At 41.8% G+C, this 22750-nt stretch overlaps 1 protein-coding gene across 12 annotated transcripts in view; it reads right to left on the reverse strand.

Moving 5' to 3' along the window:
* Positions 1–1396: 1396 nt before the first annotated feature.
* Positions 1397–22750, reverse strand: part of TNIK (TRAF2 and NCK interacting kinase) — a 295814-nt gene continuing 274460 nt past the window's right edge. For all 12 annotated transcript variants that reach the window (XM_045030275.1, XM_045030264.1, XM_045030265.1 and 9 more), the window contains 9 exons: positions 18932–19046; positions 18069–18239; positions 16774–16917; positions 15102–15236; positions 13699–13799; positions 10383–10532; positions 8124–8283; positions 7384–7523; positions 1397–4162 (listed from right to left, as the gene is read on the reverse strand). In XM_045030275.1, the coding sequence (XP_044886210.1) occupies positions 4079–4162; positions 7384–7523; positions 8124–8283; positions 10383–10532; positions 13699–13799; positions 15102–15236; positions 16774–16917; positions 18069–18239; positions 18932–19046 (1200 nt within the window). In that variant the 3' untranslated portion in view covers positions 1397–4078. The remainder of the gene's footprint in view (positions 4163–7383; positions 7524–8123; positions 8284–10382; positions 10533–13698; positions 13800–15101; positions 15237–16773; positions 16918–18068; positions 18240–18931; positions 19047–22750) is intronic.

Genomic DNA, 22750 nt, shown 5'->3' on the forward strand with positions numbered 1-22750 from the left:
TGCTTATCATACTTTATCTTCTCTACAGGGGACTATCTGGATCCACAAGTGATACAAAGGTGTGGAATCCAGGGGTGTTCAGTGAATAGATGCTATGCAAAAAAGGACAAATGGCCTCTTTTAAAACCAGTTGAGTGTTTGATATTACAACAGCAGAGGTCTGTAGAACACTGACTGAAATGTCTGTCACATTTTTGTTGGTTTCACCTAGGATGCTACTGAGGGATAATAAAATCTCTTGGTTCAGGGCATAAATGAGAGCTGCAGGCACCAGGGAGATATTTCCATACTCTTCTCAGGCAGGGTACCAGACGTGACGGGTCAATGATCTGATCTTTTATGGTGAACCTTATTTTTCTAAGAACTTCTGTTTTGTTGCAGAACATTGAGCCTCTAACTGCCTTTGAAGGAGTGTGGTTTATTTTGCCTCTGTGACTTGCTAATGGTTATTACCCCAGGGGAGAGGGTTAGTACAAAAATATAAAAGGCATGGCTTGATGTTTGAAGTTTTGTGTTTTATTGTAGTTGGCACCAGAAATGTTTTTGATTTATGTTATGTTCACATACATCCTCTGTAAACAAGAATGCATCAATATCGGTTTCTTATGATTTTGTTTCAATGACTGTATGGTTTTTAAAAAATACATTCACAAACCACCTTATGTTTAAACACAATGATTCCCTTTTATTTCGTAACTGTTCCCAAAAAACCCACAATAAAAAAAAATCATTTAAAGCTGTGTATTCTGAACATGACACTTTAGGGGAAAAAAAGTCGTCAGTTTGCAACATAAATTAATAAGAAGCTTCTGGTTTAAGGTAGCCACAGTGAAAATATAAAGAGCTGGTGGCAATCACTGTCAGTGAAGAGACTTACTCTGATTCCGTTTTAATTCCAGTATCTAACAACTACAGCAGTTGCTCAATATAATCAGAAAAGTTATTGCTAAAGAAAACATCCATTGCAATACAAAGCACAAGGATGTGTACGTGTGTGGTAGTGGGAGATGTGGACTGAAAGTGGAGGCCCTTTTCTGATCATTCAGTGGCAGCTTTAGGTTGAAATTATAGCTAGCCCAAGTTATATACCTGCTCTTTAATTAAGGACACTTTTCAAAGTACCCACAGTGCTTTGCTGTGGCCGACAGCCTGAAGTCTCCCTACTGCTGATTTGGAGACCCCCCCTACAGGAATGTGCAAGCCTAGGCTTGTTACTTAGGGTATGTCCAGACTACCTGCCGGATCGGCGGGTAGCGATCGATCTATCGGGGATCGATATATCGCATCTTGTCTAGATGCGATATATCGATCCCCGAACGCGCTCCTGTGGACTCCAGAACTCCACCAGGGTTAGTGGCGGAAGCGGAGTCGACGGGGGAGCCACGGCCGTCGATCCCGCGCCGTGAGGACGGGAGGTAAGTCGAAATAAGATACGCGACTTCAGCTACGCTATTCCCATAGCTGAAGTTGTGTATCTTACATCAAACCCCGCCTCCCCTAGTGTAGACCAGGCCTTAGGAGCACTCGTAAGTGCTCTGCTGTGGTTTCCAGGGTGCTCAGTGAAGTACTGCTGCTGATTTCAAGGTCCCTGCTGGAACGTGCACTAAAAATGTTGCTGGCATTTACCATTTTCAGAATTTCCCACTACTTGCAGCTTCAACGATGTTAGTGCTAATTCAGACAAAATGCTGGCGACCACTGGCATCATGCCCACATGGTTGTGAAGATGTACTCTGACCAGGGCTAAATGACAATGCAGTGACTAACATGCCATTGGCTGCCTGGAGACTTGTCTGCATTAGGGCTCTTGCCATTCCTGCCATAGGTGGAGCTCCAATGATGCTAGCAACAGTGGGAAATTTCAGATAAATAGGCTACCGTATACACAGCCAGCCAGTCTGAGTCACCGAAGCAACTGCCCCTGCACAGGTCTTTCCTCTGGAAGAGACAGTCCATCAAACCAACAGCCATGACTAGTGCTTTGAACTGAGCTAAAGATCAAGTTATCTTACTAGGATTTTATCATTTATTTATTTATTTATTTATTTTATTTTCTGACTGAGACCAGCACCCTGGTGCCTTAATGGCAGAGGCTCAGAAATGAAGCTGTAATGCTGCCTGGATTCCCTTACTTAACTGCCTCTAACCTATGAAGCCGCCATGATGAAACTTTAAGAACCACAGGCCAGAAGTAGCATATTTTCACCAACTTGCTATACGTTTGCCTCAGATGTCTGATTTTTATTATGCCCTCACTGATGGTGTGGCCAGCCACCAATTTTAAATGACTATGAACAAAACGAGTGCCTACCAGCATAATAATGGATGGTGCAGTCCATTACAGGACCAGGGGGACTGAGAGTGTGAGATTCTTTTTTAATCAGTGAAGGATTCAGATTTGACCAACGACTGTTGATTTGTTTTTTTTTAATAGCGTCATTATTACTACATATAATATCAGAGATTGCCAGTTGAGCTCTCTACATGTTCCCGGAGATAACAGTGCTGCAATGAACAGCAAAATGAAAAACAAAACAAAAACGAACAAAACGAGGTAGGTTAAAAACAGCAACACAGATCTCGTTATGCAACACCCTAATACCACAGGCAGCCATGCTTGTAGCTATTGAGAAAAAAAATCCCAGATACTCACTTAAAATTTAAATCAGTTGAGCAGAGTTTATAAGGACACAATTCAACCTGAACTAAATACATACATATTTCTGCACAGATGTTGTCGTTCACTGTATGTTGGGTAATTCGTGGGGAGCGGAGGAGGGGCAGAAAGTGATTATAGCTTCAGAATCTTCACTCAAGAAACCCTATTTTTAAAAATTCTTTACAATTCAGCCGTGCAATGCACCTTTTGGCTTGGTTTAGTAGCTAATCCCCTCTCCCTCCTACACTGAGCGGACACTGGCCTCTCAGAACCTTCTAACTTGCCCGTTCCAATCTTCATATTTGGAGAAGAGACAAGGTCAACAGAAGCCACGTTATCACTGGGGCCACAATCTTTATCGGTGTTAGGCACCCTTAGCTATCACTGACTTCCATGGCAGTTCTGAATGCACAGCATCACTGTTAAGTGGGGCCCAACCATTCAGCTGAGCACACCCAATTAGTTCTCAGTATGACTGGATCCTAAGTTAAAAACCCTGTCATCCAAGTGGATCCACGCATCCCTCCAAGTAGATTTGTCACCTGAATGACCTTGTTTCTCTCAGCCTTTGTTCCATCCTCCCATTCTTTTGCCCTGACCTCTTGCATAATGTAGCATGGGGAAAGAAATGCTAATACACCCTCCCACTGTTTTCAGGAGTAACAACAAACAACACTACTTTCTCTATCAACACACACCATTATGTGAAGATCCATATAGAAATATGGACTGACAGACTGACAAAAATGGTTGTTGATTTTATTAGTCTAAGGCTAGTAGTTTAGCCATTTAAAATCCATTTCCCAAAAGAGGGGAAAAACTATTATTTTTCTCTTCTTTAAAAATCCATTAAGCTGTTGCTGCCAAAAGCAACATGTAAATGTTGGTGAAGGCAAAAGATTTTCCAAAATTACTTAGCTATATGGTTATGGCCTTCATCGCAAAGATAAAAGGTACATTTATTGTGCTGTCTTTCACCAGTTTGAATTAGTAAATTTACAGCAAACTATATATTTGACGCTAGCAGGCAGACAGAATTAAAAACATACGTTTTGACACTATTTTCTTCCCCATTCTTACAAAGTAGGGGACAAAGAAAAAGTAAAATAAAAAAATTCATAACCCACTATAACACAGCTTAATCAGGAGACCATCAGAGGTTTCTTTCCCTACTTTTGAAGTGCATACGTCTCTTTCTGCCCCAAACACAGTGTTGCATTCTTAGGAATCTCCAGTGAATCCACTCTCTCCATTACCAGACTGCAACAATGAAGGGTGTACTGTATTGTGAGAGTGTGTGTAGGGGAGTGGTGTATTCCACAAGGCTTTCCGTATCTGCCTCTAGAGTGTTAGTCCACATGTTTAATGTCCTTTAAATTAGAAATAATGCCATGAAGGTAAGTGTCAAGCGTTCTTCTATTACCAGTTCATCATGGAATTTCTGTTGAGGGTCATGAAAAAAACTTGGCTACTTCCTCCAGATCTCACTGATGCAAAGAATACCTGTATGGGAAGGAAAAAACAAAACAAAACAAAAAAAAACAACACTAAACTAGTTGCATGTTTTTTCAGCTTTTTAGATTTAACAGCCACCAAATGTCTTTTAGTCACTAACGACCCAAGCTAGAGTCAAACGAGCAACCCAGAGATGGAAGGTTCCTTATCCCATTACCAATACCTTGAGCCAACCAGTTTCCCCTCTTCATTTTTTTTTCTTTATTTTCTCAGGAGAGCTGAATGGAGACAGGGCACCTGGTTTTCAGTGAAGTTCTACTTTAATCCTGTTTATCAGGTAGTGTGACTGTAGTACAAGGAGGCTGTGATGGAGCAGAGAAACACCACACCAGCAGAGAAGGGATAAATGAGAACCCAGTTAGCCCCACCCTACAATTCCTGCCGCTATCGCCAGGCCTGGAGGGAGCAGAAAAGGAGAGAACTTGCCTCAGTTCAGGAATGACTGGTGAGGGAGCAGAATGCAGCTCTGCCTCTCTGCACAAGGGGAGCTTCACTACACGCTTGACAGCTGGGACAGCCACTGAGGCAGAAGCAATGTGTCCCTGACCAGAAAAGACTTTTGAGGAGACTGGGGAACACCCAGTAATGAGTGGAATCTACTGTTTACTTGAAGGAAATTGTGGGTCCAAGTCCCTCCAGTCTTCCAATCCCCACCCAAGGGGTGAAGGTTACAGAAGCATCCAGAAAACACAGGGGATAGAGACTTTCCTCCCCACTATCCACAGAGACCTGCAGCTGTGGGAGGATGCTGGAAAGGTTCACAAGCAGGCACTACTCCAGGCAAGCCATTACTGGGGGCAAAAGAGTTGATGGATGCCACAAACAGTACTAAGTTTGAACCTTACACCTTGCTAGTATCTTGAGACGACATAAGAGTTCATGAATGACAACCTGGCAGAATTTTCTTCTGGGGGGTGGGTCTCAGTCCATCATGTAACACAACCTCTCCAAGTCAGTCACTGCAGATGACAACACTCTTCATTCCCACATTTTCTATATGCAAAGGGACACTCTCCAAAACGAGTACAAGGAAACTGAAATCTAACACTTAGGACGTCAACTGAGAGAACTGGTGCTACCATCTAAGGAAAGTTCAGCAGGTTGGTTGTCTCTGTATTGGCTGTATTCTGAGCAAACCAGACCCACTGGAGAATGACCCACCGAGCCAGATCATCATTAACGTAGGTGTTAATAAGAATATGGGGCTTTCCTGACTTGCTATCAGTACCAGAGAGGAGAGCTTGGCTTGGGGTTGCTCCATAGTGCCAAGTTTATTATAGGCAGGGCTTCCCACGTTAAGACCTTGTTTTCAATTGTTTACCACTTTGCCAGGCTGTTCGACCTGACATTTTTCATGCTGGTTGTCTGCCTCAGGTCAACCTTTTGGAAAAATTCAGCCAAATTGTTCAGCTGTTTCTCAGAATGAAATTAGGGAAAATTCTGTTCTTTTGCTATGTTAAAATAAAAAAGCCGGTGACCTTTTCTTTGAACAGCTCTAGCACCCCCATGCTTCGTATCCGGGATTTGAAATTTGGCAGTGGGGTGGCTTTATGATAGGGAGGTGCCTGTTGCCATCTTTGTAAAATTCCACCAAGTTATAAGCCTTTGTAAAAATCGCAGCTTGCACATGCTCAGCAGAGACTTTTGATTTTAGCAGCTAAAAATCTCTAAAAATTCTGTCTTCACTGAGCATGCCCCATCCCCTCACAGATCCCATGTGTAACTAGACTGTGCATCCTCTCTCTCCTCACAGCTTCTACGTGTGAGTGGATTACGTATGTGTCATCCCCACAAAGCAGCTCAGCATGCTCCCTCCAGTCCAGGGCTGCAGAGGCAAAGCTGGATGTTCCCTGTAATGGCTGCTTCCAGCTGGAATGGGGCTCTGGGCTGGAATGGGGCTAGGCACTGGACCTGAGAACAGGGAGCCTCTCTCTCTCTCCTGTACTCTCCGTGACCCCACTTTTCGCACCCAGGCAATGTGGAAGGGGAAGCTGCCTGATGCAAATGCATAAGAGGACAAAAGCCAGGGAAGTGGGGAAGAAAAGGAGCAGAATGGTGAGATTGGAACTGAAGGGGTCGGGGGAAGAAAGAGAGTAACTGACTGGCTGGGAAAGGAGCCTGCGCTTAGCAAAAGGAGCCAGGGATGAGCAGACAGGATTGGGACAGGGCCATGTTGGAGAGGACGGGGCAGAAGTCATCAAGTCTGGGGAAAATGTGTAGAAGAGTCTGTGACCACTAGAGAGCACTCCCCTCCAAAGCCTGGCATGTAACTCCTGATTCTTGAGTCTCACCATTCCTCTGCTGCTAGCATACATCTGTGAAACCCTTTGGCAACTATGGTCTCTCATCCCTCCCTTGTGCTGGGCCACACAGAGGAGGACATCCTATTACTACTACCAGTTATTCTGTTAGCCCAAGAGGCAGAGATCTGTGCAGCGGATCTAAACAGTCCAACTCTGCTGATGTTGCATGATGGAATTTTTGCTTCATCAATTTGCTTTTGGAAAAACCTAGGAATTTACACACAAAAACCTACATTCAAAGAACATTATTAAGATTGTATCATAATGCGTATGCACAAGGGGATCAAATGCTATGCAACCTTCATTCTGGCATTTCTTAATTTCTAAGTACTTGACTTTGTAACATTAATAATGTTCTTTTAATGTTGTGTGTGTGTGTGTGTGTGTGTGTGTGTGTAACTGTAACTGACCTGACAAGATTCTAAATGGATTTATTTCATGGAACTGATTTATGGCCATGCAATATTGTAGAGTACAGGCTATTGTTTAGGTGAGGCAGCTTGAACTGGACTATTATTTCAGCAGCATTTTCACTCTGCTGGATGGGAGAATGGTTATGCAGAAAATCATTATAACAGAATCTGTAAATGGAAACACAACTGATCCGCTTCAGCTGATCAAAGATAGGCAAATGGTCCCATTAGGTTTTGAGTAGACTCCTCAAGTAGCTTTGTCATCACCACTTAGGAGAAATTCAGGCTGAATCAATATAGAGCCTCTCCCCATTACTGGTTGTCTCTACTTAAGAGAATTACTTGGAGTGGTTTGCTTGTGTGTTGTGTGCATTAAGCAGACCATCAGATTGATTACTTGTTAACCTCCAGACAAACTAGATCTGAAACCTCAAGGTAGCTGGTTGTATCTTAAAGATGTAAAGCACCGATGCACACTTTGAGGCAGACTTACCTTATCATTTCTTTCACATAGAAATTTTAACCTTTGAGCTCGCTTGTGCATAAATACTCCATCCAAATGTCCTGTCTCCACTGAACGGATCTCAATAGCTTTTTCTCCCCAGCCCATTATTTGATTGGAATGAATGTAGGCTGTCAAAAGGAATTTCCAAAAGAGCATTAAAAACATTTGGCAGGCTATTAATAACAAAATGGGCAAAGCCGCTCTCAACAATCAGTATTCAAAGACTGTCTAGAGAAATCAAGTAGCTCTCCGTTTGCCAGAGGTAGCAGAAGCCAGCCACATCAAGAGAAAGCACTCAAATAATAAATAATAATAATGGTTCTTATATAGTGCTTTTTCCTCCATAGATCTCAAAGCGTTTTAACGAGAGGAAAGTATCGTTATCCCCATTTTACAGATGGGGGAAACAGAGGAACTGAGAGGAGAAGAGACTTGCCCAAGGTCACACAGCAGGCCAATGGTAGAACCAGGAGTTTAGAATTTAGGTTCTCCTGACTCCCCATCCGGTGCCCTCTCTACTGGAGCACATTGTCTCCCCAGTCTAGAGACTTTAAATAGGGAGTCCTCAAGGCCCAATCAATGAATGGACAACAACTAGGTCCATGATCTGAGTGAAAGCGGTCTGCTTTGATTGGCAAGTGCCCAAATGACCCCATCTTAGTTTCCTTTATTTCTCATCTTATTTGACATTTGTAAATGATGATGGAGAAGAGGAAGGGCTAACCTACCCACAGAAGTAGGCATTTCTCCCCACTGCAGCACCACGTCTTTAGTGATCCGTCCATAGGTGTTCACATACACCCCTTCATCCTCATAGCACACGAGCATCTCCATCCCATCCGTTTTCGGCAGGATGACAATGGCGTGAGGAGTGATATTGCCCTGAATCTGTGATTAAAATAACCCCCCAAATCAGAATTAAATCAAAGATGGGGAAAAAAGTTTAAGAAAATCCCACCCTGTTAAACAGCTATGCCTGGGCATTTAAAGGATCAGCTCGAAAGAGAGTAATTTGTCATGTTTACTCCACCATCAAACTGTCTGAAGTGTCAAAGATAAACAGCCTCAGCCATTATAAGGAGATTGCAACATTTACACCCCCAGAAAATGATGTCTGACATTTGATAGTACCATCTATCAACTGCTATTGACCACTAAATACCTCTTGTCTTCAAATTATAGTGAAACAGAAATTAAGAACACTGAGTACAGAGTTGGGGAGGAAATATTCTCCTTTCTTGAATAATCAGTGTTTGAAGGAAGGATAGAAACTAGGATGCAGCTACTTTTCTTACATTTCTGATCTTCAGTAGCTAAGGCAACATGCTACCTTGGCTGCATTTCCTCCACCGTCCTGTCAAGTATCAGGCACTGGCAGCACTATCAGACAATGGATACTGTCCTAGATGAGCCACTAGTCTGATCAGAAAGGGAATTCGTATGTTGATTTAAAACATAGTTCCAGCTGACCCAGTTTATCCAATGGTTTGCTCAAACACTATATACAGGAACATAAAAACATATGAATGGCCACACTAGGTCAGAGCAGTGGTCCATCTAGCCCAGTATCCTGTCTTCTGACAGTGGCCAGTGCCAGATGCTTCAGAACGAATGAACAGAACAGGATAATTATTGAATGATCCATCCCTTGTTGACCAATCTCAGCTTAGAGGTTTAGGGACACTCACGGCATAGGATTGTGTCCCTGACCATCTCAGCTAATAGCCATTGAGGGGCCTATCCTCCACAAACTTACCCAATTCTTTTTGAACCCTTATTTTTTTGGCCTTCACACCATCCCCTTGCAGTGAGTGCCACAGGTTGACTATGCGTTGTGTGAAGAAGTACTTCCTTATGTTTGTTTTAAACCTGCTTTCTATTAATTTCATTGGATGACTTCTGGTTCTTGTGTTATGCAAAGTAGTAAATCACACTTCCTTATTCACTTTCTCCACACCATTCATGACTTTATAGACTTCTATCATATCCCCCCTTAGTCATCCCTTTTCTAAGATGAACATACCCAGTCTTTTTAATCTCTCCTCATATGAAAGCTGTTCCACACCCAAAAGCATTTTTGTTGCCTTTCTCTGTACTTTTTCCAATTCTAATACAGTATATCTTTTATAAGATGGGACAACCAGAACTGCACGCAGGGTTCAAGGTGTGGGCGTACAATGAATAGAGCTAACCCCAGCGTAACCCAAGTTAAACCTAAACCCAAGTATGTTTTGTAAACTCAGTTCAGTCCTGCTTTGGCCTTATTCACAAAATGTGCTTAAACCAATTTAGCTGAAACCATGTGATGAAAGATTCTTACCATAGTTCAGCTAAATCGGCTTCCAGGACTGTACAGAAAAGGCCACGTTTACCTCGTATTGTCTTGTCTCACTCAGCTCTCCATTTTTGTCTATTAACCATACACAGAGTTCTGAACACAGCTTATTCAGTAAAGATCCTGCAGCCCTTACTCAGGAAAACTGTACTTCACAAGAGAGTGGGGTGGAGGGCAAGATCTGGGACTCCCCACAAAGGATCTGCACTATGAGGCCCAGTTACTTGGGGTGCCCATTTTGTTTTTTGGGGCAGAACCTGGTTCCCTATTAATCATCCCCCCGGCAAGGAAACAGAAGCTATGGAATGCCTCCACTATTGGTCTGTGGTGTACGTGGGAGGATTCCTCCTTCCATGAGACCTGCCAGCACTAAGCCTGACTATGCAGGCTTGGCATGGGGCTGAATTTGCCCCCAAATAAGTAAAGACTGTAGAATCAAACCCTTTATATTTATTAACTAGGTGTACGGTACCTCTCACCCTCTTGCATCCGCTTGTCAGAGAGGCCATTACCAGTGATTTTAGTACTCACAGCAAGATGCCATGTAGTTAGCCACAGTTTCCAACAGCCGAACCCTCTTCCAAACCTTGTTTGGGACGTACTTTATTCATCATGCTAGTCATACAGTAACACAGCTCCTCCGTGTACTCACGTGAGATGGTATATAGATATCATAAGAGTTCCCCGAATCTACATCAATCACATGGAATCCAGTGTGCGATCCAAAGATAACCTTCAGTCTTTGACCCTCTTCTACTGTGAGGTCCACAAGCAACGGTTTGTGCTGGAGATCTGCAAAAGACTTTTAAAATCCATTCAGTGAGTTTCCTGATGTGCAAACAAAGCCCACTATTGGCAGCACATTACAGTTATGAAACCACACTTGTCTGTTATTAAATGTGTCATTGATATTCCTATTGCATCTCAGATGCCCCACAGGGCATTACTTGGTCACTCTGTTTCTACGTAGATTCACTAGTCTGGCTCTTTTTGTATTGCTATATCTTACAAGAAGCTTCAAAGTGCTGCTGTAATGCTCGTCTTTCCTGTTCTAACAATCAGGCTGTCTGACATGTTACATACACACTGCATTTCACCATGCAGGGATAGCAATCACTGGAAAATATGGATCCAAGAGCTGGAATGAGAGCTCGAAAGACAGCCTGTAAAGATACTGGCATATGCCACACACCCACACCAATGGGTGGGGAAACTCGATAGGGGCCAGCCGTGAAAGGGAGACAGTTCCAACAGCAAGGAGATACTCGCCAAAGGACAATAGGTAGCTCCTCCCTTTGGGAGTCTTTGGCACCCATTGGCCAGCTGGGGGAGTGGGGTGCTGATTGGACAGCATTCCCCAGCTCCCAGAATTTAGCTTGGCATGGGGGCCATGTGGAATCTCTTCCATCTCTGTTCCTGCAGCTCACCCTACCCATCCGAACTAAGAATAGGAACCCAGCCTGACAGATGCTGTGGGTCTAGCCTATCACCTGTTTAGGTGGGTCAGGAAGGAATTTTTTCTACCCTAGGCCTATTGGCAAAGTACCAGGAGTTTTTGCCTTCCTCACAGCACCTTCAAGCCACAGTGGGTTGAGCAGGAACACGCATGGTACGTAACTGAGGTACTGGGTGGAGTTGTCTACTCATTGCAACTTGTGGCTGGTTTCCAGTGCGGTTAAGAGACTAAAATGAACAGTTCCCAGAGGTAAAAGACCTGGGTCTTGGGCTCATGTGATAGAGTGAGACCCTGAGGCCTTTGCATTAGGAGGTCAGACCTTGTGGCCCTCGCTGGTTGAGATCCCCACCCAGCTGCACCCTCGGTTCCCCTTGCTGAGGGGAGGGTGCTAGGACTCAGAGAGATGAGTCCTGGGGCAATTGGCTGAGGAGAACCTACCCCACATTATGGGTTATATGGTAAGGAGCCCTGTAACCCCATGCACTGGAACAAAGTAAATACCGGGTGTAGGAGAGTATGGGTAATGGGTGGGTAATGTCCCTCCCCCTGTGTTAAAGTTTAATAAAAGCTGCAGCCTGCTGCTTAATTCCATGCATGTGTCTGTCCTTATTTTGCTGCTGTGTCCACATCAAGCTCCACCATCACCCCTTCAGAATAATCACTTGGATTCCCTTTGTCTTTTCCTTACAGAGATACTTGAAGTTTAGGGTCACAACCTGCAAACACCCTCACCGCTGCAAACAAAACACGAATCTCTGCCAGTATTTATAGGCTTTGAAGTAGCCAGTCCACATTCCTCTGCTGCATGCACAAATAATTTGCAGAGAGGCGGTGTGTGCAGGGCTACTGCAGGGCCAGATGGTGTATGCATTAAAAAAATGTGACTCACAAGCTCCTCTCCTGCACGGTATCTTCTGTGGGTTGGACAAATTCTACCCCGTGCTCCCCATTCTGAACACAGTTCTTTTTTCGCAGGTGCCTCTGCGCAGCCCCAAAATGTGGGCCTTTAAACAGGATCATGGAGGAGTATCATTTTTATTTGAGAGAGTATTTCAGCCAACACATATGGAGTAATTCCCCCTTCCAACCCACAGTAGGTGCTCTGTGCAATGTAAGGTCTGTGTTGGTGTGTGGGCAAAGCAACCAAGGGTGGGAGACCATTTGTATCCTGTCTGAGTGGTTTTCATGCTGACCCTGAACAGGACTGAACTATTAGGGGTGGGGTGGGGCATTTGCATAATTCCAGTCCCCATGAATCCCTGAACAGGTGTGGAAAGTCACTGATGCCTATTTAGTCGATAGATTCGAATAGCAGCCACAGGAGAATTGAACTACAGCTTCAAAACTTGCCTGCAGCTTGGATAGGCGGATCCCATCCCATTCTAAGGCTGGGTCTACTCTCCCATTTACTCTGGTATAACTTACGTCGCTCAAGGGTGTGAATAAGCCACCCCCGCGAGCAACGTAAGTTACACTGACCTACGTGCCAGTGTGGACAGTGCTGTCAGCGGGAGAACTTCTCCTGCCAACATAGCTACCACCTCTTGTGGTTTATTATGCTGACAGGAGAGCTCTCACCCATCGGCATAGAGCATCTTCACCAGCTGAGCGACAACAGCGCAGCTGTGCCAATGTGTGCTTCTAGTGAAGCCTGTCCTAACTCTGCTTAATTCCTCACATGAAGTCCACTTCACTTTATTCAGTATCAGATCACACTCACCCTCCCTAAAAAAGCCATATTTGCTAGAGGGATGCAGTGATTATTCAGCATGAAACAGTCTCTGAATCCACTGCCCCTTTCAGTTAGCCCTCTGCAAAGATCTGTGGATGGAAAGTGCTATAAAGTGCCGAGTATAAAGTACTCAGAGCACAGGTAGTTTAGGTACAATTTTATGTACGATCAGGAAACCAATGAAAAATCCTGGGGGGACATAGGAAGGAAAAAAAGAGAAAAAGTGGCCTCAGATTATTAGACTTCATACCTTAACGTAAAAATTAACACTGAGGGGGAAAAAGATGCAAAACAAACGTTTAAAAATGCAACTTTTAAAGGTCATTAAAATGTAAATTAGTTTGAGATAAAATAATGTATTTAGTCCATATGAAAAAAAACCCAATAATACAGCATTGGCCAAAAACTTTCAATTGCGGAAGAACATATATCCAGAGCAAATAATACTAATAAATCATTATCAACAATATGTAGCACTATTATAGCACCTTGCATCCAATCATCTCAAAGATAGTATTAAGTACAATCAATTATTTATTCCTGAAGAATCTTTCTGTGTGCCTGCCTGAAGTATAATAGAGACATTCCATTGAAAAGTCTGTCTGCTAACTCTGCCAGGTCAGTTCTATGCATCACACAAGAGACCTGTGTTTGATTCCTTGTCTGGCCTGATAGGGGAAGGATAACCAAGGAAATGATACACTTTCATAATCTGTATAATAAAGAAATTCCCATGTACTTATGATGATGCATTGTATTTTTGTAATAACATAAACATACCTTAAATGCCATAAACTTGTGATATGGTTTAGGAGCCCAAGCATATATCTCTACAGCATTCTTTAAGGCAATCACCAAGAACTTGATTCTTTCATATTTCACTAAAATTGAAATAAAACTAATTTTTAAAACATCCATTTTACTCAAACAAGACTGCACAATTTATCTCAAGGAAGAGCTTCTCACTATCTTTCCATTGGTAATGTTTTTATCTAGTACATAGTGATGGATTTAAAGTTTAACTAGGATTGTGGCACTGATTTTTTGTTGCCTCATTCCTGTACCTCTGTTCAAAATACTATCAAAGTACAAAATACTGCAATGGCATTTTTTTGGGTCAAACCACCTAGAAACAAGCGGGGTAAAATCCTCTTCCTTTTTGATTAGATCAGATCTAAGACTACAGAATCAAAGGGAAAAAATAAGATGTTTGATTATCTTTCTTCAGCAATTAATGTTATATATGATGTAAACATATTTAATAAAGGGGAATATTTAATAAGCTAATTTTAAAGACATTTCCTTCAAAAACTCTTCCATCAGACTAAACCTTCCTCCATAGCAGACTATGAGCTGTGAAAGAAAGAGCACAACTTAAAGATGATTAGTCCATTTATATGAATTACCACCAGCAGTTATAGTTAGAATCAAATTTCCAGGGACATCAACATTCATGCCTCATGGCATACACAGATCACCAACTGATTTGCTAACTGACTCTGGGAAGAAATTTTCTTGCCTACGGTAGAAAACATTGCACAGTTATGTGGGCTTTTATATCAGCCTGTGAAGCACCTAGCACTGGCCACTGACAAAGAAAGGATTCTAGACTAGATGATTCATTAGTTTGTTCTGGTGTGGAAAATCCTATATTCCTATCAGGAAAGAGCAAGAATACGATCACGGCTGATAGGTGATAATCTGAGAAATATCATATGAATGCTTGTCATTCAGTTTAGTGGTTTTCTTCAATGCATACAACCAAAGAAATAGTCTCTGCCTGATTGCTACTGCCTGGGTGAAACTGTGATAAAAGAAAAGTCTCTTCAAAATTGTGAATTGTTCAGAAATAAGGAAAACTGAGTGAAGACCTCTTAAGACCAACTGGTCAATGATTAGTGGGAAGATGAATGATTGAGAATCCGATTTTTCTCTCAGTGACACCAATTTTACATTGGTGTGACCCCATAAACTTTAGCAGAGTTACTCCTGATTTACAACAGTGAGAGGGGGAATCTGGTCCTTAGGATCATGTAAACATCAAGCAGAGTTGTCCCTCAAGTTCACTACTATTGATGCCTCACTGTTTCTCTTTCAGTACTAGAACAAATGTATTGGTTGCTTAATTTGTGGTTTTAATGGCTACACTGAATTTCTTAAAACATCCTTCAAGTTCCACTTACCAACTTTGTAATGTATGCAGCCTTCCAAATCTCCAACAGTAATCCAGCCTTGCTTCTTTTCTACTTCAGGGTCATTGTGTAAAATTCTATTTCTTAACCATGAAAGGTAGTAAACTCGCAGCTTGTTCTTCTTTCCTAATGAAAAATGAAAAAATACAATTCAACTGTAACTCACACTCACTCAGTGTGACACACTGTGTCCCCATCTATGTGTCCCAGCCACCACTACAGGTTTATGAGTTTTGGCTAACAAAAGAGTGTCTTAGTTTTGGCAGTGAAGGCTCATGGTTTTGGATCCAGAGGTCCTGGGTTCAATCCCTGCATATCTCAACTCATTTAGGATCATCGCATTGCATGACATTGATCCACTACACATTCCAACCTCACCGCATGAGCTTTCCTCATACCATTCCCCCACATCTAAACACCTTCTGACATCATCTGGTTTACGAACCCTTCTGAGTAGCTCTGTAATTTTAAGCTTACTCACCAGCTACTGCTATTTGAGATCAATTCTATTATTTGACCATGCATGAAGTTTCTGTGTCTGGCTATGTGGTGTAGCACTGCACTCTCCTGGACAGATTGTCAGATTTGGGAGAGTGTGATCATGTCACCCTCTAGTGGCTGCAGTCTAACAGGACATGAGCCCATATCCTGTTACTCAAATGTGAATATTTCATGGGTTATCACTAGAAAGCCTTAAAAAAGACTCAATTGAGATGCAGTACATGACTCCCACTGAAGTTAGTGGAGTAAAGCCATTAGCCAGTAGATTAACAAGCTAATACCCAACTCAGAGAATTTCAAATCACTCATACACAATATTCCAATCACCTTGGCAAGTCTGTATTAGTTAAGCTCACCACAGATGCTCATTAGGGGAGTTCTACCTTCACATTTTTCCTCCTATGGTACTACAATTCCTATAATTTATATTCTTTACAAAAGTACATAGGAGCAATATAAGAAGGTAAATCAGGAAGCAGCATTTTAAAAGAAATCTTCAGTGAAGGGAAGAAAAGTCTACACTTCAGTGGTTAGTAGGCTCAGGAGGAAGAAAATATTAAATAAAATGAGAAAAAGGGACAGCATCACAAACAAAACTACAGCTATCAAATTATTTCACTGGAGTAAATTTTATCACTCTACCCAGTGAGAATTAAATGTGAAAAATAAGTTAACAGGAAAGGTTTCTGCATTTCCCTATCCCCTCCTCTCTATGGATGATGGGGATACTAGCGTCAGCTTTCTCAAATGGGAGCTTATTCTAATGGTCTGGTTCTGTAGCCTGTCTATAGGTGGGAACGTCACATTACTTCCATGGGAGTTCTGCATATGGAGTGCCCATACAAACTGGCTTGAATATTTAAATACCCAAATTATCCTTTGATTCAGGGTCAAGAGCACAGAGTTGTTGGCTGAAAACTGAAATGGCAACAAGCCCTTGATTATAGAGGTGCAGCCGGGCACTCTTGCAGTTGAGGATGGAACAAGATGCCCTAAGAGGTGTTTTCCAGATCTAATTTCTTTGATTCTGTAATTAAACTGAAAGCTAATCCTACAGTCCTCCTTCTGCCGTTAAGGGGCTGGGTTTTGTCTGAGACAGAACTGCTCCCAGGAAATTAGAAAGGAAAGGCTTGTGACCAGTGAAGCACAGTAACAGGTGTACCTGATATTGTTACAAGGACATTAAGTCCCTCTAGCACATCCATCTGTTGAAATCGCCTTCTGTTGATCAGGTTGTAGACCTTTCCTTGGCCACTTCGATCCAACAGCATCAGTCCATTTTCTGTACCCACGAGTAGGTTAACACCTAGATATTAAACAAGCAAATGGGATGACTTAAACCGCACTGCACTGCTGCTGCTTTAAGGGCTTGGTTCAAAGCCTATTGAAGATAATGCAAGTCTTTCAGCTGATTTCCACGGACTTTGAATCAGGCCTTAAATCTCATTCTCTGTTACTTCAGGTTCCCAGGAAGGACAACAATCACAACTGTGCCAATCTAGCATCAGACTATGTACCATGAGTATGGCCAGCATCATGAGGAGCACTCCATGACTTCACTTCCATTTCTGTAGATATTTTCATCTCCATTTTATACATTGGCAAATTCAGGCACGAAGAGGTGAAAAGTGCTTTGGCCAAGGTTGCCCAGCACAGTAAGGAGGAGAGGTCCCTGTCCACTGCTCTATCACTAGAGCATGAGTAAAATTTTCAAGAATGCCCAAGTAACTTAGCTGCCTAAGACCCATTTTTAGTAGTGAAAAAATCCATGACACTTAGGCTGCTAATTCTCATTGATTCACTATTGAAAATTGGACTTAGGCTGCTGAGTCACTTGGGCATTCTTGAAAATTTTACCTCATGTTGCCTCTTAGTACCCTGACTACAATAGCATAACCATTAAAAGCAAGTACTTATCATGTAAATTGCAGGACAACACACTATAGTAATGAAACAAATACAAGGCAGAATGAGTTTCTGAAACAGAGATCTCAATTTTCAAGCTTGAATGCATAGTTAAAGCCCCCAGTTTCAAAGGTGGGTGTCTAACTGGCAATGGGACACCTTTGGGTGTCTAAGGGCCCATTTAAGAGGCTACAGGTGATGTGGACACTTAATTTAGAGCTTGTCTACATAGCAAATTACTGCGCTTTCAAGAAGTGAAGCTGCACTCTGCAGTGTAGCAGTGTCCACAAGAGATGCTACTGCATGGCAAGCTGGTGTGCTGTAGATTCACACCTTGGTTTGCTGCACAGTAACTCACGATGCAGACGAGCTCTTGGGTCCTCAAGTTTCCATCAGTTACAAATTGCTCAAAGTGCCTGTTGTGTAGCATGAGGCTGCTGCAGACTGAGGCATGGTCGCATGGTGAAGTAGTCTTTAAAACCATTCACATTTCATTTTTCGCCCCAGGCTCTAGAAAACTTTGCAACGAGTGTAAGGTAGTTAGCAGTTTACCCCATAAAGCAGCACAAAGTATTTCCGAATTGAAGCGCTTCTTGTACTTTCGGATCTCCGGCGTGTCGCTGTGAGGGCGGATATTGGTGGGGTTCACATTTACCACAGAGATTTTCCTTGCCTCATTCAGTTTGGCCTGTTCTTGTCTAAGCAGTTCACTGGTAAACAGTGCTAAAAAGAAAACATATTAGTAACAGCTTCCTCAACTCCATCACAACATGGCGACTTTTCCAGTCTGCTTGATTCAGTAGGGAAATGTTCATTTTATTTTCTGATTAGGGAGAAGACATTAAAAATGCAACAAACGACCTGGCCTTTGATTTAAGATAAATATTTAGGTGATGGATGAACACCAAAAGCTTAGGTAACTGGTGTGCTTAGACCACAGAGTGTCATGCTCACCAAAATTGTCTCATTGTTTCCTTGAGCTCCCTTCCGGTCTGCCAGTATCCACTTGCTATTTCTTGTCTTATACTTAGATTGTGAGCTCAGTGGGGCATGGACTATCTTTTTGGTCTGTGTTTGAACAGTGTCTAGCACAATGGGGTCTTGGTACAATTAAATAAATAATAGCAGCAACCAAACTTTCTTAACTATCCAAACCTCTACTTGAATCTGCAAAAAGGGTCCTGGAAATCTCTCCCCCACTGACAGGGAGGGTGAGCACATTTTCCCTATAGTTCCTGCTTCCTTCAGACCTCTCTCATGGTATTTCATCATTTCTGGGTTTTGGACAGAAAGTGGAAGGAATAAAAAACAACCCAAACAGGAGTTAATGAACGTTTTAAGGTTTGGTTATGTTCTGGGTGTACATTCTGATCTCATTTAGTCCATACCCCATGTTGGGCTGCATTGCTTCCTACCTGTAGCAGATGATTCCTCGTCATCATCTTCATCCTCATCAGTAGGGGAGGTCTGATACACTCTGGTATCCACAAATGGAGTGAAAGAGGCTTTGGTGCTACTTCCCATGCCATACTATAAAGCAAGAAAGAGGATGATGGCTCAGAGGAAGGGAATAATACTTAATACCAATGTTTTTGCTTCCAGTGAACAACAAACTAGAATCTTCCCAGATGGGGGACTGTTCAAAATCACTCTCTTTGCCCTGTCAGATCAGTTTTCTATATACACTGAAAAAATCATTAATAAACATTATATAAAAAGGGTAAATTCACGGAACTTTTCATAGTGCTTTGAAAATGAAAGGTACTACAATATGCACCATAAGTGCTAATTACCGAACACATAATGATATGGAAGAAAAGTCTTATTGACAAAGGTTTGGGATGACCGCATCTCATGAATGGTGAATCCAGGAGTAAATTTTGCAGGACATCCCAGACAAGCACAAATGAAAATTTTAAACCACACAGACCTGTATCAGTGTGTAATTGGGACATGCCACACATTTGACAGAAAAACTATTGCAGGAATGTTTGAGAGTTTTTTAAAGTATTCCCATTGCTTTTTTTGGATGCCTATGCTTGTAAAGCTAAGATGTTTTAATTAGCATATCTTCAACTATACAGTTCTCAGAAAGAGAGAAAAAATAAATAATACATTTTAGAAACCTCTGAGAATTGCCTTGGTGAGCTTTTGCAGACATAATAATGTGAGAGTTTGGCTATTCACTACCCTGAGATATGCCAGGGCTAAAATAGAAATATTTATCCCACGGGTAAAGTTACATTTCTGGTCCTGATGGGGTATTTGATATTGGACTTTAAATCTATCATTGGTCCAGGACTGAATACTGCTCATCTTGTTTGTCAAGCTACTTTAAATTCTCATATGAAAGCACATGTTTGTGGGGATGCGGAGGGTAGGAAAGGGGAGGAAATATTTTTGTGTCAGGTTGGTAGCAGAGATTTGGTGTCTTAGAAGTAGTCCCAACTGCTGGCAGAAGTGGATTAGTGGATAGAGCCCAGGTGAGGTGTTCCAAGAAATGTGTTAAATGAAATTTATCACGTTGCTCTGTGATCTACCATGGTTCTGCAGTGTAACACATAAATATAACCACTTCACAGGCACAATATACACTGTTATTAAATCATACCACTCAGGATTGGAGGTATTTCAATGGGCTACTTTGTTTCAAGAAGTTAACTTAAATGACTGCACAATTAAAGTGTGAGGGCCCCAAAGGTCATTTCTTAGCAAATAAAACTAAACCGGAACATATCATAGCTGACGACAAAGCTGAGACTCTGCGATAGGAAACTGAGAGAAAGTTCTCCTATTACATTGCTCTATTTTTAAACTCATGTTTTGTTAGTGCAGGAAAATGAGGCTAAGACCTTCTCCTGAACAAAATGAAATTCTTATCATGGGACTCATGGTGGCATGTTTTCTTCCCCATACTTGAGCAGCTTATTCTTCTATCATCGCATTTACTCAGGATATGCTATATTTATGACCTATATTAAACGCTGTTAAAATAGCAAGAATCAAGTGTTTCCACAAGAGAAGAAACACTACTCATTTTTCCTCCTTAGCACAGATTTCTTTTAAGCCACCAAGGGCCAAAATCAAATTTGCTATCTCTGTACAAAGCCAGAGCTCAAAGCCACTGCACTGAGTAATTGCATAACACCCTGACTACAAGAAGATAAGCATACACTTTTATAAGGGTAGCTCTCTCAAAGGTAAGCATAATCTTACACTGCTCTCAAAATGCTACTCGGGTTTCAAGCAAAGATCTCCCAAGGAACGGATTAAGCTAATAAGTTTAAGAGCAAATATTTTGTTGAAAAGAGCTCTCCTGAGTTTTTCATGATTCAGATATTTGGCTTCCAAAATCTCCCTGTGAAGGTTCGGTGAATGAAGGTCTTCTTAAAGTCTAACTCATGGAACACTCCGAAAGGCATTTGATTTAGAAACAATTCTGCTGTGTCAGATTCTCCCTATTTTTCTCTGCTATTTATCACCAAGGATATTTTATACAAAAAAAAAAAATTAAAGGGGTAAAAGTGATCATTATTATTAAAGCGGAAGGACTGGGAGCCAGGAGATCATGGTTCTAATTCTAGCTCTGAACTTTGGCACACTGCATAACCTCAGGGAAGTCACTTATATTTTATGTCCCAGAATGCCCTTGGGGGATCAGAATAGTGACCACAACTACCCCACAGAGGAATCGTGAATCTTCTCTTATTCAACACACTTCAAACAAACAAAGTTTGAGGATGGAAAATGCCATAAAAGCGCAAAGTAATATCACAATGAACAAAAATCCAGTTTGAATAAACAGTTCATCTGCAACAAGAATGATCAGGGGACTGGGAGGGCTGACATAAGGGAATTTGAAAAAAGCTTTATGAATAAACTTTTCAAAAGCACTTAAGTGACTTTGGAGCCAAAGTCCCATTGACAGTCAATGGGAGTAGGGACTTTGTCAACTGTACCCCCTTAAGTAAAGCCTGGCTAAAGTACGATTAAGGAACTATTTTAACAACCTACAAATATCTGAAGGGTGTAAACACCAAGATGGCAGAGGGATCATTTAGGATGGTACAAGGAGATATAACTAGGGCTAAGGGGATTACATTTAGAAACAGAAAATGTAGGCCTAATATCAGGAGAAACTTCCTGACAGGAAGATGTACTGTGGAATAGCCACCAAGGAAAGTAGAAGCAGCCTCCTTGCTCAAGACTTAACATTAACCAGAGAAAACACTAGAAACTGTACCTTCGGGCACATTCCTGCACTGGCAGGGAGATGGTTCAGATGAGCTAGCAGTTGTTTTCTGTGCCTACCTTCCATGATTCTCCTGTTGTTTTCCCCCTACCTTTCTCCCCTATTCATAATCTTCTGTGACATCACTGTTGCCTCCATAACAACAGAATGTGATGTCAAAAATAAAGAATAATTAATTCCCATGCAGAGAATTAACAGCCTGAGATGAACTCTGCAAAAAACATACTTTCATGCAAACATATTAGCAAAATATAATCCGTAGATATACACACAGGCACTATTTTGTGTACACACACACACACACACGTGTGAGATAAATATACACAAGCAGAATTGTTTCTACATAAAATGTCTTTTTCAAAATTTTCCATGAAGCGTCGGCAACTCTAGAAGGGAAAATTTAATACTTACAGGGATTTTTTTTTCCAACTAAGGATAAGGCACTTTCAAATACACCATTTACAATGGATGAAATGCTCCATTCTGATGCATCAAGCTTTTTCTTTCTTTGCTCAGACTCAGCTTTTCTCCATTTAAGACGCTGGCATTTTAATAACTTTCAGATCTGTTATTTAAATATTAAGACCTCATCTTCCTGCGGGTCCCGTTCAACCTTTTATAAACCTCTGTCTCAGCTTCCCAAGCTGCAGTATGAGATAATACTAGGTCTCCTCCATTCTGTTTAGCCCTGACATATCACGGCTGGTTCTGCCAAGCTACAGGTGGAGTAATCACTATCTGTCACTTCCGTAGCCTAGGTTCAAACCCACTCGCGATTAAAGTGACCAAAATAAAAAATACAAGAAAACTGATTTTTAATAGATATACCCAAAGGATTCACTTTAAACAAGCTTGGGTCATCTTACTCCTTTCCTACACAACACAGGTACATGCCACAATACTCTCTATATTATCTTTGACATTAGTCAGCATGACTGACACTGTTTCACAAGGGATGAACATATAATCTGAGTCTGCCACA

The sequence above is a fragment of the Mauremys mutica genome, chromosome 9 (assembly GCF_020497125.1).
Source record: "Mauremys mutica isolate MM-2020 ecotype Southern chromosome 9, ASM2049712v1, whole genome shotgun sequence".
In the NCBI taxonomy this organism is placed as follows: domain Eukaryota; kingdom Metazoa; phylum Chordata; order Testudines; family Geoemydidae; genus Mauremys; species Mauremys mutica.